The sequence below is a fragment of the Rhinopithecus roxellana genome, chromosome 11, assembly GCF_007565055.1.
Source record: "Rhinopithecus roxellana isolate Shanxi Qingling chromosome 11, ASM756505v1, whole genome shotgun sequence".
NCBI lineage: Eukaryota > Metazoa > Chordata > Mammalia > Primates > Cercopithecidae > Rhinopithecus > Rhinopithecus roxellana.
The window spans coordinates 43,875,319-43,890,136 of NC_044559.1; the positions used below are offsets into that span (position 1 = coordinate 43,875,319).

A 14,818-nucleotide genomic window follows, 5' to 3' on the forward strand; every position below is an offset into this window, starting at 1 on the left:
ACAGGCAGGTTAACACTGTGCTTTATGATGGGGCCTTGGGCCACATGGTATCAGCACTGACTCTAGTAGGACTGGAGACTAAAGGTCAGCCACAGGAGCTGCATGTGATAGAGCCCCAGTAAAAGGCCTGGACCCCCAAGGCTTGGCCTGGCAATACTCCCCAAGGATTGTCACATACCATGGCCAGTGGCACTAACACCGTCCATGACTCCACAGGGAGAGAAGGACTCAGAGCTCTGCATTTGGGTCCCTCCTGGACTCTGCCCCCTGCACTTCCTCTCCCTTGGCTGATTTTAATCTTCATCCTTTCCCTGTAATAAATCATAACCAAGAGCGTAATAGCCTCCAGTGTGTTCTGAGAATCCTTCTGGAAAATTACAGAACCTGAAGGTGGGTTGGGGAATATCTCTCCTGAACTTGAAACTGGTGTCAGAAGTGACAGCAGTCTTGGGAACAGTTTCCTCTAACTCCACAGTTCACCCTAAACTCTTAGCAAAGCTTCCAGGAAAAACAAAAACAAAAACAAACAAAGAAAACCAGCCTCTTTCCCTTTCGCTGAGGCCCCCTTCTCCAGGGCTTCTCCCCTTGCCCCTTCTCCAAGTGCCCAGGGCCCCTGCTCTGCCTGCTCTGTGTCTGCGCAGAACTTCTCATCTCCCACCACTCCCCAGTTCACACCACTCCCTTTGTTTGTGCCCCATCTACACCTGCCTGAAGCTGCTACAGCCTCCTGGCTGGTCCTCCTTCCCCTGGTCTCTGCACTCCCATCTGCACCCTGCCACCAGCTGGGCTTTCCAAAGCAGTGAGCTAGCCACAGCCAGCCCTGCTTAAAGCCTCCATGGCTTTCTATGTATAGAAAGTTCTGGGCCTGCCTTAAGCTTCCAGCTCATCCTCTCATATATGCAGCACTTCCCGGCTCCCCAGGCTCCTCTCTGGAGTTCCCATTTTTTAGGCAGACACTCTCATGTCACATTTCCTTTCCTGCCCAACTTGACCTGGACCTTGACCTTGAGGACAGGGACTGTGGCTTCTCCACCATCTCATCCTTGCAAAGCCTGCACTCTGGCCCTCAACATGGTTTTCGGGTGCAATTGCTGAATACAGTGTTAACAATAAGACAATGAAAGATTGGGCAAAATATGTACAGATGCTAACTCTTCTTTTCCCATTTCATTATTTTTCTAACCGTGGAGGAGGATGGGGAGGAAGAAAAGCAATTAGAGTGGATAAGTTGCCTTCAAAATTCATTAGCTGTTTCCAACCCACACTTTGTTGCTACCTCACATGCCAGCTCAGAAAAAAAGACCTCAAGCTGGGCCGAAGCTAAAGAGAAAATGAGAACGTGCCAGTCTCGGAAATAAACATGCGTGTCGCCTCCAACGCAGACGAATCATGACGAGACCATCTTGCTGTTAAGTCACCGGCCTCCTGGGGTTTTCAATTCTCTCCCTGGCAGGCTTGTAGGCCATCCCTCGTAGGGGAGACCAGTCTGATGAGGTTTTTCTTCTCCAGAGAACGTGCCTTTCAACAGGAGAACTTTCCAGAAGGAAAGCAGCCAGGTGTTTGTGGCAAGCTGGGGTGTTTTAGAGCAGCTGTGGCCTGCCGAGCACCTGGCTGGGCACCTGCACCTGACAGCTCTCTGAAACCTCGTTTGTGCCCATCCTCGTGAAAGGCCCCTGAGCGGTCTCAGGTGGACACAGGCCTGCACTGCAGCATGGTCCTCCTCAGCAGGCGGCGCTGAGCCAGGAAGGGGAGGAAAAGAGGAAACCGCAGGGGCTGCACGCGGGGAAGGCCTCCAGGCATTTGGCTGCTTCTCCGGGGGCTAGCTCCCCTCCCGCTTTGTGCCTTCCCTCTGATCCATCCACCCCAAAGTCCCCTCAATTCCCACCCCAACCCCCAGCCCCCTTGCCAGGGAGGGGGAGTGTGGTCACCTGAAGTGACAGTTTCTGGTGCAGGCAGTATCACTACTGCAACCATATGCACCATGAAGACAGGACAAAGACAGCCCCCAGCAGACTGTTTTCCCTCGCCTTTTCCCAGTATAGGACAGAGAATCAAAATAGAACAAAAATAAAAAGGGTATTTAGGGCAAGTGCCCAATGTGCTTAAAATTAGAAAACATCAGAGCTGCGAGAAGCCTTTGAAGTTAACTGTGCCAGCTGATTCATCGATAGAAACATGAAGGTGCAGGGCAGGGCAAGGGGCTACTCAGGGTCGGTGGCCAATACCCTTGAAGCCAGGACCCGAAGCCAGGTCACCTGTGCACATGGAACTTGCCCCCATGCAGGGCCCCAGGGAAGAGCAATCGCCACCGAGATCCGAGGCTGAGCTGAGCACAGTCCCAGTCCCCTCTTCTCCCCAGACAGGTACCTGGCCAAGCCTCTCCGTTCCCTGCTAGGGATTTCAGTTGGGAGTTCCCACTCAGACTCCCCACTGGTCCCCATTCATTCATTTGGCAAATAAGCTGAGCTCGTGCCACCATGTGCCAGGCACCCTGCTAGGCAATGGTGATGTGCTGCTAACAGAAGTGGCCCTGGCCTCAGGGAGGCTGCAATCTCGTGGAGACAGAGCTCAACTGGTAAAGAAACAGACTTCAGCGGTCACCTTGTGATGCACGCAGTGGAGAAAAGGAGTGGGTAGAAAGAGAAGACCGTCAGAGTAAAGCAAGCCCTGGTGGCTCTCCAACCGGAGCCCACAAACACCCACCTGGAGGGCCTGAGAAACGGACCATGGCCCTGTCCCCAGAGTTTCTGATTCAGGTCTGGGGATGGCAGAGCGTTTGCATTTCTGACAAGTTCCCAGGGGCTGTGGCTGCTGCTCATCTAGGCACCAGGCTTCTCAGGACCCTGCTCTGAGGCAGGCGCACTGGCCCCTCTGAGCACCCCCAGGGTAGGGTGTGCTGCAGAACAGTGGCAGGGGCTGGCCAGAGGCAGAGGGGTCTGTCCTGCCCCTGCGTCCGGGTGCCACAGGAAGGTGGTGAAAGACTCCAGCAGGGTGTGCCGGGGCCTGGGGTGCCTCACAAAGCTGCCCTCCCAGAGCTGTGGCCGGGCTGGGATTCACAGGTGGAGGGAAACTGGCTTCTCCTCCCAGAAATGAAAATTCACCTCTATGGGGAGGGTTTCCAATTGCGTGGCTCTTTCTCTGATGTGTGAGCTCTCCAAGGACTGAAGAGAAGATAAAGGGACAATCTGTTACTGCTACATCTCTCCTGTCCACTGAGCCTGCCCCTGGGGATCTCCTTTGACCAGAGGCACCCGCTAAGCTACTGTCTTGTCATCCTCAGCAAAACACAAAATTGAACATAAAAGCCCAGGCCTCCTGCCAGCAAAACCCTTTGCTTTTAGGAGCCAGCTAGGGAAGGCAAAAACTACCTGAGTGTCAAAGGCCAGCAGACCCAGGACTGAACCTTGAGCCTGCCTGATAACAGCTATTGGTGGGAGGATTCACCTCTGTGGGCCTCAGTGTTCCCATCTGTAAAGCAGGGATGGATTTCAGGGGATCTCTAATGAGACGATGCATTGAAAGGACTTGGGACAGGGGCTGGCAGTAAAGAATAAAGTTGGGGCCGGGCGCGGTGGCTCAAGCCTGTAATCCCAGCACTTTGGGAGGCCGAGACGGGCGGATCACGAGGTCAGGAGATCGAGACCATCCTGGCTAACACGGTGAAACCCCGTCTCTACTAAAAACTACAAAAAACTAGCCGGGCGAGGTAGCAGCGCCTGTAGTCCCAGCTACCCCGGAGGCTGAGGCAGGAGAATGGCGTGAACCCGGGAGGCGGAGCTTGCAGTGAGCTGAGATCCGGCCACAGCACTCCAGCCCGGGTGACAGAGCGAGACTCCGTCTCAAAAAAAAAAAAAAAAAAAAAAAAGAATAAAGGTTGGATCCCTTTCGCCTCTCACAGATGGAGTTTCAGAAACTTTTTATCAGAAAGATTCAAGCATACACAACATGGGGAGGACCACGATGGCGCCCACGAACTTATGGCTCAGGTTCAGCAGTGCTCTCAAGTTCACAGTCGGAGTGCTGACCTGGAGCAGGAGGGCAGGGGCACACCCTCCCTTCTGTGTGGGAGAAAGTGTCCAAGTGCTTGGCCCCAGGGCACTGGATGGGGGTCAGCACGCTCTACGTGGTACAAAGTGCCCGGCAGCATGCAGACTGCACATGCATATTAAATATTCGCTCTTCTGCAGCAAGAAACACTATTTAAAGCTATTAAAATAAACTGTGCCTCGGGTCAGGAGTTCCCCCTGCCCTGCCTCTCCCTGTCCATCTAAACCCAGCCCAGCTTAAGCCGCTTCCTCCTAGGAGTCCCCAGTGCAAAGCCCACACTTGCCCCACTTTTCCCAGTCCTTTTCAGGCAGTCTCCTGCAGAGAGAACTCAGTGGTCCCAGGGCCTGCAGCGGAGGGCTCTGGCCCTTCTGCGACCACATTAGCTGGATACCTTGCCCCTCGCTGTCCTCATCTGCTGACAGTGACATGGACTGACTCCTGTCTTCCCACCCACCCATCGGGTTTGTTATGAGAGTCACGCAGGATAATGAACAGGAGAAAGTTTCAAAAGGCACAATGTGGTAGAAATGCCAAGGTGGGGACGGACACATGCCTCATTCCAAGCACACAGCACAATCCTGCACCTTCTCTCTAGGACCAGGGCCTGCCACGCCACAGGTGCTGAGTAGCAACCACTGAAGATCAGACTGTTGGGGAAATGTTGAGGCCAAACACACGTCTCGGGGAAGCTGGGTTAAAAGGCCTAGATTTGGGTCCTATATCCTCTGCTTACTGGCTGTGACTCCAGAGGAAGGCTGCCTCCCTGAGCCTCAGTTGTCCCAGTAGGAAGCCCCAGGCATGCAAGGGCGTGTGTTAAGGTTTAGTGCCAGGTTGATCCTGAGTCTACACTAGCTGAATCCATCACTTCCCATCCATACTCTGACGAGCACACATAGCCTCCTCGGCAGGCTCCACCTGGTGGCTCTTGTCTACCAGGAGGCACTTGGGCAGAGAAGGGGGCCAGGCAAACGGGGTCACCTGGCCAGATGGGGCCAGGAACCACCAATGCCTTCCTCCTTCTCATCCCTCCCTCAGTCAGGGTGCTGGCTTCAGACAAGCCTTAAAGGCCGTGCACCAAGCTCTTCCTTCCCTTAAATGAGGCCCCTATCAAAGACAGGACAACACTCCTATTTGGTTTCTCTTGGATTTTCCTTGGACTTTTCCCTCAAGATCCATTCCTGGCGGAGGCCTGCACCGGCTGACCCTCGGGGGACAAAGGTGCACCCTCACTTCCCACACTAAAGTAGGCGAATCCCCCCGAGCTATGCTTTAAATTCCCCTGGAGACAGTCTCCTGACAACGTCACAAATTTTGTTCATAATTACAGTTGTTTAGGATTTCAAATTATATCATTTAATAATGCTGGGGAATTTCCTCTCTTTGCTTTGCATTTATAAATATTGGCTGATTAAGTCAGAGGGTGAGTGCCAGCCAAAGAAGTGAGCTCGGAGCCACGAACCCCTGTAAAGGGGAATTTTCCTGTGGTCACGCACTGGGGGAGACACAACCAGGCCTGTCTGTTCAGATTCGCCTCTGTGCCCCCAGATCTTCAGAGATGAGGACGTACCGGGAGGGCACCTCTGCTCTGAGCGTTTTACGGCCAGCTTCGGGGAGGAGGGGACAGGGAGGCAAGGGTGGCCTTCCTGTTTCTGCCGTTTTCTCAAATGCCAAGCTGTTATATTTTGGGGCAGTGTGCCCTGAACCCCATCAATAGTGATGGCAGTTCGGCATTTCAGAAAGATGCCTGGTGCAACGGATCAAGGTGAGAAGGAGTCTGGGGAGGGGCTGCCTCCCAGAGAGAGGGAAGTTGTGCAGGCGGGGGTTGCAGTGAAAGGGCCGGTGGCTGAATCAGGGCAGTAGCAGAGGGTGGGAGAACAGTGGAGCTCTCTAGAAATAACTGGGAAAAAGAGGGAAAAGGACTTGTGGGTGGATTGAATCAGGCATGCTGGGATGATGGGCAAACGCAGTCCGCGAGCATGTTCCCCGATTTGCATGCCACCTCGGCATTTGACCCATGATAGCCCTGGCTCTTAGCTGCTGCGATTACTGTTTATGCCAGGACTGAGGGTCCTCCACGTGGGGCCTGCAGGATGGAAGAGCCACCTGCAGCAGGAAAGTGTAGATGTGGCACGAAATGGGCCTGGCCTGAGTCACAGTTGCAACTTGATTTGTGTCTGTCAGCACACGCTAGGCACCCCTCTGTGCTCAGCATCGTGATCGTGCTGGAAGAAACCACAACCCCACCTTGAGGCGTCACGCCCAGCGCCACTTTCCTCCTGCTGGCACCCCTTTCCTCCTGCCAGCCCCAGCCCTGAGATCGCCCTCAGGGAGCCACCTTGAGAGCCAGGCGGGCTGTCCTGCTTGTTCTCTCAGACTCACTCCATAGGGGTCCAGGGCCAAGAGTCACAGGTGAGAGCGGTTCTGGGTCACGAAGCTGGGTCGACAAGCCGTGCTGGCCAAACCACACACAAATAAAGTTTCTCCAAGACCCTGTGTCCCCTGTGACGGTGGCTGCAGAGCCACTGGGTCATTCCCCCTTTGACCATCATAGCCCTGTGCCCGACTGCTCTCTTCATCAAACCCAAGCACAGACAAACACAGGTTTCCCGTTTCTCCGGGTCTCTGTTTCCTTATGAAGGCTCCCTCCCGGGTTACATGAAACTTACGTTAAACAAGTACGTGTGCTTTCTTGCGTTAGTCTTTTATTAGAGGTGCCTCAGCCATGAACACAGTAGTGAGATATTCCTTTTCCACTCCTACACTATCCTCTGCTTAAAACCCTCCGAGTGGTCCCATCTCTCTCAGGGTGAAGTCTAAACTTCTTCTGAGGCTCACTAAGTCCCGGTGGTGCGGCCGCACGTGCCACGCACCCAAGCCCCCTCCCTCAGTGCCCCCCATCTCCCACACCACGCGGCTGGCTGTGTTCTGCATGGTAGGTGGTGCTGACCACTGGGCCTTTGCACACGCTGCTCTCAGTTCCCTGGCCAACTCTCCTTCAGGCCCCAGCACAGACATTCCCTCTCCTAAGAACCTGCCTGATGCCCTGTTCTCAGGTGGTTCTCTGGTGGCCAGAGCTCCCTGCCCAGCCTCCATCTTCTCTCCCTGCCAGCTGCACAGGAAGGCAAGGACCACACCTGTCCTGGCACTGCTGTGGCCCCAGGACTCAGCACCATGCAGGGGACATAGTGGCAAGAATGAATGCAGGAATGTAAGACAGACTCATCACTCTCTAATCCTTACAACAGCCTGGTAAAGCAGTATTATTACCCCATTGTGTGACAAAGCAACTGAGTCTCAGAGAGGCTGAGACAACTGCCTAGAGTCACACAGCCAGCAAATGGCCAAGCTAGAAACCTGATCCACACCAATGGCTGGTTCCAAAGTGCGCTCCTCCCACCTGGCACCAGAGCAGACTCTGGGGTACCTGTGTCCCTGTGTCATCTTCCTTCCCAAACTACAAAGTCCAACAGGGCAGGCTGGAATCCCACCCGCTGCCCCTGCATGCTGCCTCCCAGATCTGATGGCCTCTGTAATAAGAAAGAGGGAGCAGAGCCTCTAGGCCTGAAGTCCCCCCACCCTGGGGCCTTCCGAGACTCCACAGCAGGCCTGTTCCTGCCTTGCCATGCGAGACGCTGAGCGAGCAAGGATTGTAAAGCCACTCCGGAACAGGCAGCGGCATTAGCCTTGCTGCAGTAAGCCCTGCTGTTGAAGCACACAGCCAGCCCAGGGAGCCCAGCATGGAAAACTATCCCAGGGCTAAAAGGTGCTGAATTCACCATTAACAGCATTCGAAAAGGCTAGAAATTTACAGACATAGTTCTGAAGGAAGAACAAGAGATACGATTGAGGAATCAACCGAAAATATTTTTCAATTGAGACTCTGTCAAAGAAGCATTGAAAATCATTGGTGGGTAATTTTTTAAACCAACAAAACAATCCGCCGCTCGAGAGAATGCTCTTAAGACAATTTGAGAGTTGGGTGTCCTCGCGTCTGCCGATTCTAATTGCCGGGTGTCTTGCTAAATGGTAATCTTCCTAAACGCACCCTCATTCTCCTGCTGAGGGAGGAGGGGGAGGTGGCAGGTGACCAGCAGGGAAGAAGGCAGGGAGCCAGCCTAAGAGCCCATCAGTTTTCAGCTTTTACATCCATGAATAATGGGGAACAGCATTTGCACAGTAAAACGCTTCTCTCTGTTCCTATGCTAAAACCCAAGCCCACAATGCCACTTGCATAATAACAACAAACCAGCTCCTTCTGCCGGGGGCCAGCTCGGGGGGATACGCACAGGCATGGCGTTGTTGAGGGTGTTGTTGTAGACGCAGGCGCGCAGTGAATAATCAAGCATGCAATTTTCAAACAGCTGCAGAGCTTCTGTCACTTTCTCATGGAAGTCGTCTGCGGATTTATTCGAACTTGCAAAGTAGAGATAGTCTGAGTACAACCTGTGAATTAAATAAATGTATATTTTTAACACCCATGAACATGCAATCACACCATTTGGGTGACAATGAAAATCAATGTAGAATTACATTATCCAGTTTTCCTGATTGAAACACAACCACCCCTTTTCCTTCCCTTGCAGATGAGCCACCTCCCTTGTCCCTTGGAGCTCCCACCCTTCTGGTGGTCACCTAAGCTCTTCCAGACCCAGACATGTCTACACTGGCCCCACACAAACCACCGGCCGCTTTTCTGTTGTTGCTCATTCTAGTCATCTCAGGCAGCCTCTGTTTTCACAGTAACAGGGAGCTTCAAACAACACCAGATTACAAAAATGGTACACTAGCAAAGAGAAGCCATGAAAATTTTATGCACCTTCTCATTCCTCTCTCCTCTGCTGAAGGGAACAAAAATAAGAGCATCTGTTGCTCTCGCAATATTACAATTTCACATGAAATTCCCAGTCCTTTGCATACACATTCCTGCCATTGAAAAAAAAAATGATGAAATGTGTCTTTCTAGGTTGGTAGGGACCTCGTTTTTAACACAATATAAAAGCACCCCCACATATGCATGTGAATACCTGTGGACATGGATCTGTTCATAGACACCATACACGCTATGGCAGATCGCTGCCACACAGGAACTGGTCATCTTCCTTGATCTACTTTGGGCTCCTCTGTATCCTCCTCCCAAGTAAACCTCAACTTTTCTACCTCCACGTCCATCTCTGCATCACCCTATTTTACCAAGAATCCTGCTGTTAAATAAACTTTATGAGAGGCTACTGTTCTGGACGGAGCTTCTGCACTAGGCCCCCAAAGGCCAGAACAGTCATCTGTGCTAGGTGCCACGTCACTGAACTGAACTCAGAACGGGCCAGTTTCCAAAAACCAGGGGATTCACAGCAACCAGTCATGCGTCCCCTTTGCTTTAACCCTAGAAGGAAAGTCACTTGAAATGAACAATCCACTCTCTGTTCCCTGTTTCTGCTTCTTCAGCCCATTTCTGCCTATAAAGCCAGAACCTGGCTGGGCCCACAGGAGCACCTTCGTATTACAGGAATGGGATGCTGCCCTGTTTATGGACCGTGCTAATAAACACCAGGGAGATCTTTAAACTAAATGTGTCAAAATGTTGTTTGTTGACACGGCTACGCTGGTTTAGCCAGAATCCCCTACCCTTGATAACTGATCACCCTTCTTATCCGATCAGGTTCCTGGTCCACCACCTCCAGGAGGTGCCTGGCCATCTGGCCTGTCTCCAGCAAGAATCCCATCGGGTTGGTTTAGCCGGAATCCCCACCCCTTCCCCTTGATGTTTTCCCTTAGTAACTTTCCAGCCACCAACCCCCTTGCTCTGCTCCTGGCTTTTTTTTTTTTTTTTTTTTTTTTTTTTTTGAGATGGAGTCTCAATCTGTCGCCCAGGCTGGAGTGCAGCGGCGTGATCTTGGCTCACTGCAACCTCCGCCTCCCAGGTTCAAGCGATTCTCCTGCCTCAGCCTCCCAAGTAGTTGGGCCTACAGGCGCCTACCCACCAAACCTGGCTAATTTTTTTGTATTTTTCATAGAGATGGGGTTTCACCATGTTTGCCAGGCTGGTCTTGAACTCCTGACCTCAACTGATCCACCTGCGTCAGCTTTAAAATCCCTACTTTTCCTAGTTGTATTCGGAGTCTCTCTCCTCTACTGGAAAACTGTCATGACAGTCCCTATACCTACTACCATGGTCCTGAAGAAGGCCTGCATTGCCATTTTAATAAATGTCAGGGCCAGGCACAGTGGCTCACGCCTGTAACCCGAGCACTTTAGGAGGCCAAGGTGAGAGGATCACTTGAACCTCGGAGCTCAAGGCCAGCCCAGGCAACATAGTGAAACCCTGTCTCTACTAAAAATACAAAACATTAGCCAGGCATGGTGGTGCGTGCCTATAGTTCCAGCTATTCTGGAGACTGAGGTGGGAGAATCACCTGAACCCAGGAAGTTGAGGCTGCAGTGAGCCGTGATCGTGCCATTGCACTCCAGCCTGGGCAATGGGAGTAAGACCCTGTCTCAAAACAAACAAACAAAAAAAAGTGTATTTATCTTCAACAGAACTTTCAGGGTGTGAATTTCCTATTCTTTTTTCTCCTCTCTCTCTCCTTGCAGCCCCTTTTGTCTGTTTTCAACCTTCCTGCCATATGTCCCACTCTCTTCTTGCATACACACCTCATCATGAGCCCCATGGCTCTTCCCAGAACCCTTCACACACTCATAGCCTTCGCTGTGTCACCTGCATCTCTGGGCCAAGGGTGAAACCGGGCTTATGAAAAATGTGGCCTACATGGCTCTGCGGGGTCAGGCTTCTCTCTCCTTGAAGCTCCATACTTTCTATTCCTTCAACTTCTCCAACCTGGCTTCCCCTCTTTCCAGGGACTCTCCATCTGCACCCATATCACAGGAAAGAAGGAGAGTCTTTCCTGTGACTCTCCTTCTGCACCCATGCATCCGGGCATCTGACATCCATACTTCCAAATACACCCAGACCTTCAGCCACACACTGTCCTGCAAAAACTGTGCTCCCCTATAGCAGGGTTTGTTGCAAATGTGCCTTCTCCACTGCCCTCCCCTCTAACTGAGGTCATGATACAGGGATCAGCATTTCTCAGGGACAGGCCCAGAAGCTATCCACCTCTGTAGCCCGCCTTGGCACATGGGGTGCCTCTGACATAGCCCGCCAGAATTCATCCACGGCCAATGTCCCCAGAGGACGCCTCTTGGAAGTCTTGAGCGAGTGGTTTGAGATCTATCCACAAGAGTTCCTAGAATCAAAACACCCACCGGAACAGGAGTGTTCCGTCTACCACAGCCTGGTCGGCCAAACTGTCCAAAGGGACCAGTCAGCAAAGGTACTCGGTGGTCACTGAGTGGATTTCCCCAGATCCACACTCACCTGAGAATATTCCCCACGACAACACCACATCAGCTTATTACTGGTGTCCCCAACATCACCTGTGCTATTTTCCTTCTTCAGAATTAGGAGACACATCAAAACTGAAACGGCGTCTGTCACCATAGGGTCGCTCATAGTTACTATGACCTAAATGGCTGGTCAATAAATGCCGAAATCAGATACACGTGAACCTTCAAGCAGGGTTTGGCTGTGTGCACTGAGGGGTGCCAGGTGGCAACGGGTCCGAGGGGTACCCTTCCTGGCTCACACATTTCCTATGAGTCCTGTCAATATTATGGCTCAGCCCAAGAAACTGCGTCAATGAAAAGTAACAGATGCTTCTGAAAATGTCATAAAATCCCATGTTAAATAAGAATTTAAAGCCCAGTTTTTACCAAAGATGCCCACAGAACTACCCAAATTGTTTGGTGGAACCGGAATTCCATCACATAAATTACCTCATACAAACCCAAATATTGGCTGAAGGTTTCCATACTGAGAATTTTCTTTGTGCCAATAACATTTCTTGCAGATATTTGGCTCATAAGTAAAACAAAAGCAACTAAGCCTGTCTTGATTTTAAATACAAAGTCACTTTATGAGGAAGCTACTGGATTCCATACAATTCTTCAGAGATCAAGAAGTAATCCCAGGGAAAAACTGGGACATACCTACTGTTCCAACCAGGCAAGCCCACCCCCAGCAGGTGAAATGGCTGATTTTCATCTGTTTGGGGTGGGTTAAAGTGAACTCACTACCTCCCTTCCTGTGAGTCACATTTACAGCCTCTGAGGGCCAGGTCACGCTCCTTCCTGGGCTGGATGAAGAGACTCCTTTGGCCTCTCAGTCACCTCTGGATACTTTGGATCTGCTCAGAGAATTGGCAGTGGGCTTTGGGAGACCCTTGAACCCTACTGTGAGAACCCACTCTGGGTCCCTGGCATCCTGCTGTGTCACAGACATCTGAACAGGGTCTAGATTCACCACAAGCCATGGCCACCATCTGGATTCTGTAGTTGGATGGATAGTGGACACCAAAGAATTATGTCCAAGTCTTAAGCCCAGCTCCTGTGAATGTGACCTTTCTTGGAAATAGGGTCTTTGCAGACGTCATTAAGTGCAGCATCTTAAGATGAGATCCTCCTGGATTTAAGGTGGTCCCAAATCCAATGGCAGGTGTCCTTATAAAAACAGAAGAGGACAGAGAGCACCACAGAAAGACAGAGGCAGAGCCTGGAGTGCGGCGTCTATGAGCCAAGGAACGCCAAGGACTGCTGGAGGCCACCAAGAACTGGGAGCAGAGGACGGCTTTTATCCCTTAGGGCCACCAGAGGGAACCAACCCTGCAGACACCTTGATTTAGGACTTCCGGCCTCCAGAATCATAAGAGAATACATTTCTGTTGTTTTAAGAAGCCAAGTTTGTGGTGATTTATTCCGACTGCCCTAGGAAACCAATACAGATTTTAAACCCCAATTCCAAGGAAGACCAATTAACTTCAAGGAGTTATTTTCGCTGACACCTCTCTGCCACCCTGAGACCCTGAAACAGTGGCCATGAGGGTAGCGGGGGACTGGAGCCATGTGGCCAGGTTCCCCACAAGGAAGCATGAAGGAAGGCAAATGCAGACAGGAGCACTTCCCTTCAGGGGAGCACTGGGACAGTGAAGCACTGTTTGGGTTCTCCCCAAAAATTAAAGGAATGCTTCCTAAGACTGTCTTCGAGTAACAAAGCTATCATTTCCCCCTCGACTACTCTCCAGGGGAAAGCAGTGAGTTAATAATCTTGGGTGAGGGAAAGCCACTCGGGTGGGTTAAAGCCACTCAGAAAATGTCGAGAAGAACAGCAAACACATCAAGAATAAGTATCCAGTGGACCTCAAAAGGCCGGACAGGCACACCATTGAACAAGATGAAACATACAGAGACAAACTGAAATGTCCTACCTTTTAGTCTTCAAAATCCACTGTCCCATGAGGAAGTGGGGGAAGAAGACCAACATGGAAAACACACAGCTCACGATGAATCATCACAGAACTGCAGGGGCACAGACGCAACCCCAGGAAGCATTCACAGAGGCACGGCATCAGGAACGTGGCGGGGTGGAGCCAGGCAACAGGCAGCTCACGGCCTCGGCAGACGCTTGCTTTCGGCGCTGGGCACCAAACCTGGCTGCTCTCCCTGGAGATGCAAAACCTCAGCAGAAAGGAGCCCAGCCCCGAACTCCTGAAAGACTGACCAGCAGGCAGAAGGTTTAGGAAGAAAACCTGGTTGCAGGCAAGGGGAAATATCTCCAATCAGGGCAGCCCAACACAATCAGATGGTCCTAGGAGGCAGAAGCAGCCTAGGCTGGAGGGAAGGAGGGCTCCAGGGTAGTGTGGGGGCCAGGGGACCTGATACCCTCGCAGCCCTGACTTTCAGGGCTGCCCAGCCCCCTCCAGCTGAGCCACCTCATTTTCTTACTCTCAAACCATCCCGAACAGATGGGTATTACATTTGGCCAGGACCGTTTCCAACGACAATTCCAAATATAAGTCCAAATGCATTCCAGGCCTTCTGTGCTGCGGTTATTTTCGAAGGCTGCCGGTGCGGCCCCTCACACTGGGCCTGTGCTCATGGGGTGCTGCTCAGTCCCTTTCCTGTGGAGTGCAGGGGTCCTGGGACCCCTGGAGGAGCAGTGGGATGGGAAATGTATGTTGGGGGCATAGGGCTCCATCAGTCCAGTGCCTCTGAAAGTGACCATGTCTCTCCCCAAGGGACAAAGGAGAGGCCAGCAGTGGGCAAGGCCCTACTATGTAAAATCTGGATGATCACCCCGAGACCACTGCTGAATTCTTTCAGGGACACTTACAGGGTGCTGTTCTGAGCCAGCGTGAGCAAAGGTCAGTGAGCTGATCACTATTAAAGCAGGAGCTGCTGCTACTCCTCCCGACAGGGCTCTGTGTGATTGCTTTCCGGGTTTAGCACCTGCAATGTTCTCAGTTTCCACTCCTGATGTGGATGCTGGGGGGTAGGGAGGGCCACCACCACCAGGCCCTGTGCAGGGTGCTGCAGGCATGCTCTGCTGCTATCTTCACAACCCCACAATGAGATACAGGCCACTGCATTTTATGGAGGAGAAGGCTGACACTAGAGAGGTTAAGGAGTTTGCCCATGGTCACGCAGCCCAGGAAGCTCCAGAGCAGGACAGGGACCCAAAGCAACCCAGGCCTGCCTGACCCCAAAGCCTCTCACCCCAGCAGGATGTGGCCCCTGCCCTCCAAGCTTAGGCAAGGAGACAAATCCATGAGTGGGTGCTGGCCGTCTGCACTGATAGTTCTCGGGTTTTGTTTGTTTAGATGTTTTTATTATTTTGGGTGCACAGTGATTTGGAAGAAAAAGTCAATTCTACTCCAGAACT

At 52.0% G+C, this 14,818-nt stretch overlaps 1 protein-coding gene across 5 annotated transcripts in view; it reads right to left on the bottom strand.

Moving 5' to 3' along the window:
• CHST15 (carbohydrate sulfotransferase 15) overlaps positions 1-14,818 on the bottom strand; it is an 88,606-nt gene that overhangs the window by 7,128 nt on the left and 66,660 nt on the right. For all 5 annotated transcript variants that reach the window (XM_030940536.1, XM_010357502.2, XM_010357512.2 and 2 more), the window contains one exon: positions 8,334-8,490. In XM_030940536.1, the coding sequence (XP_030796396.1) occupies positions 8,334-8,490 (157 nt within the window). The remainder of the gene's footprint in view (positions 1-8,333; positions 8,491-14,818) is intronic.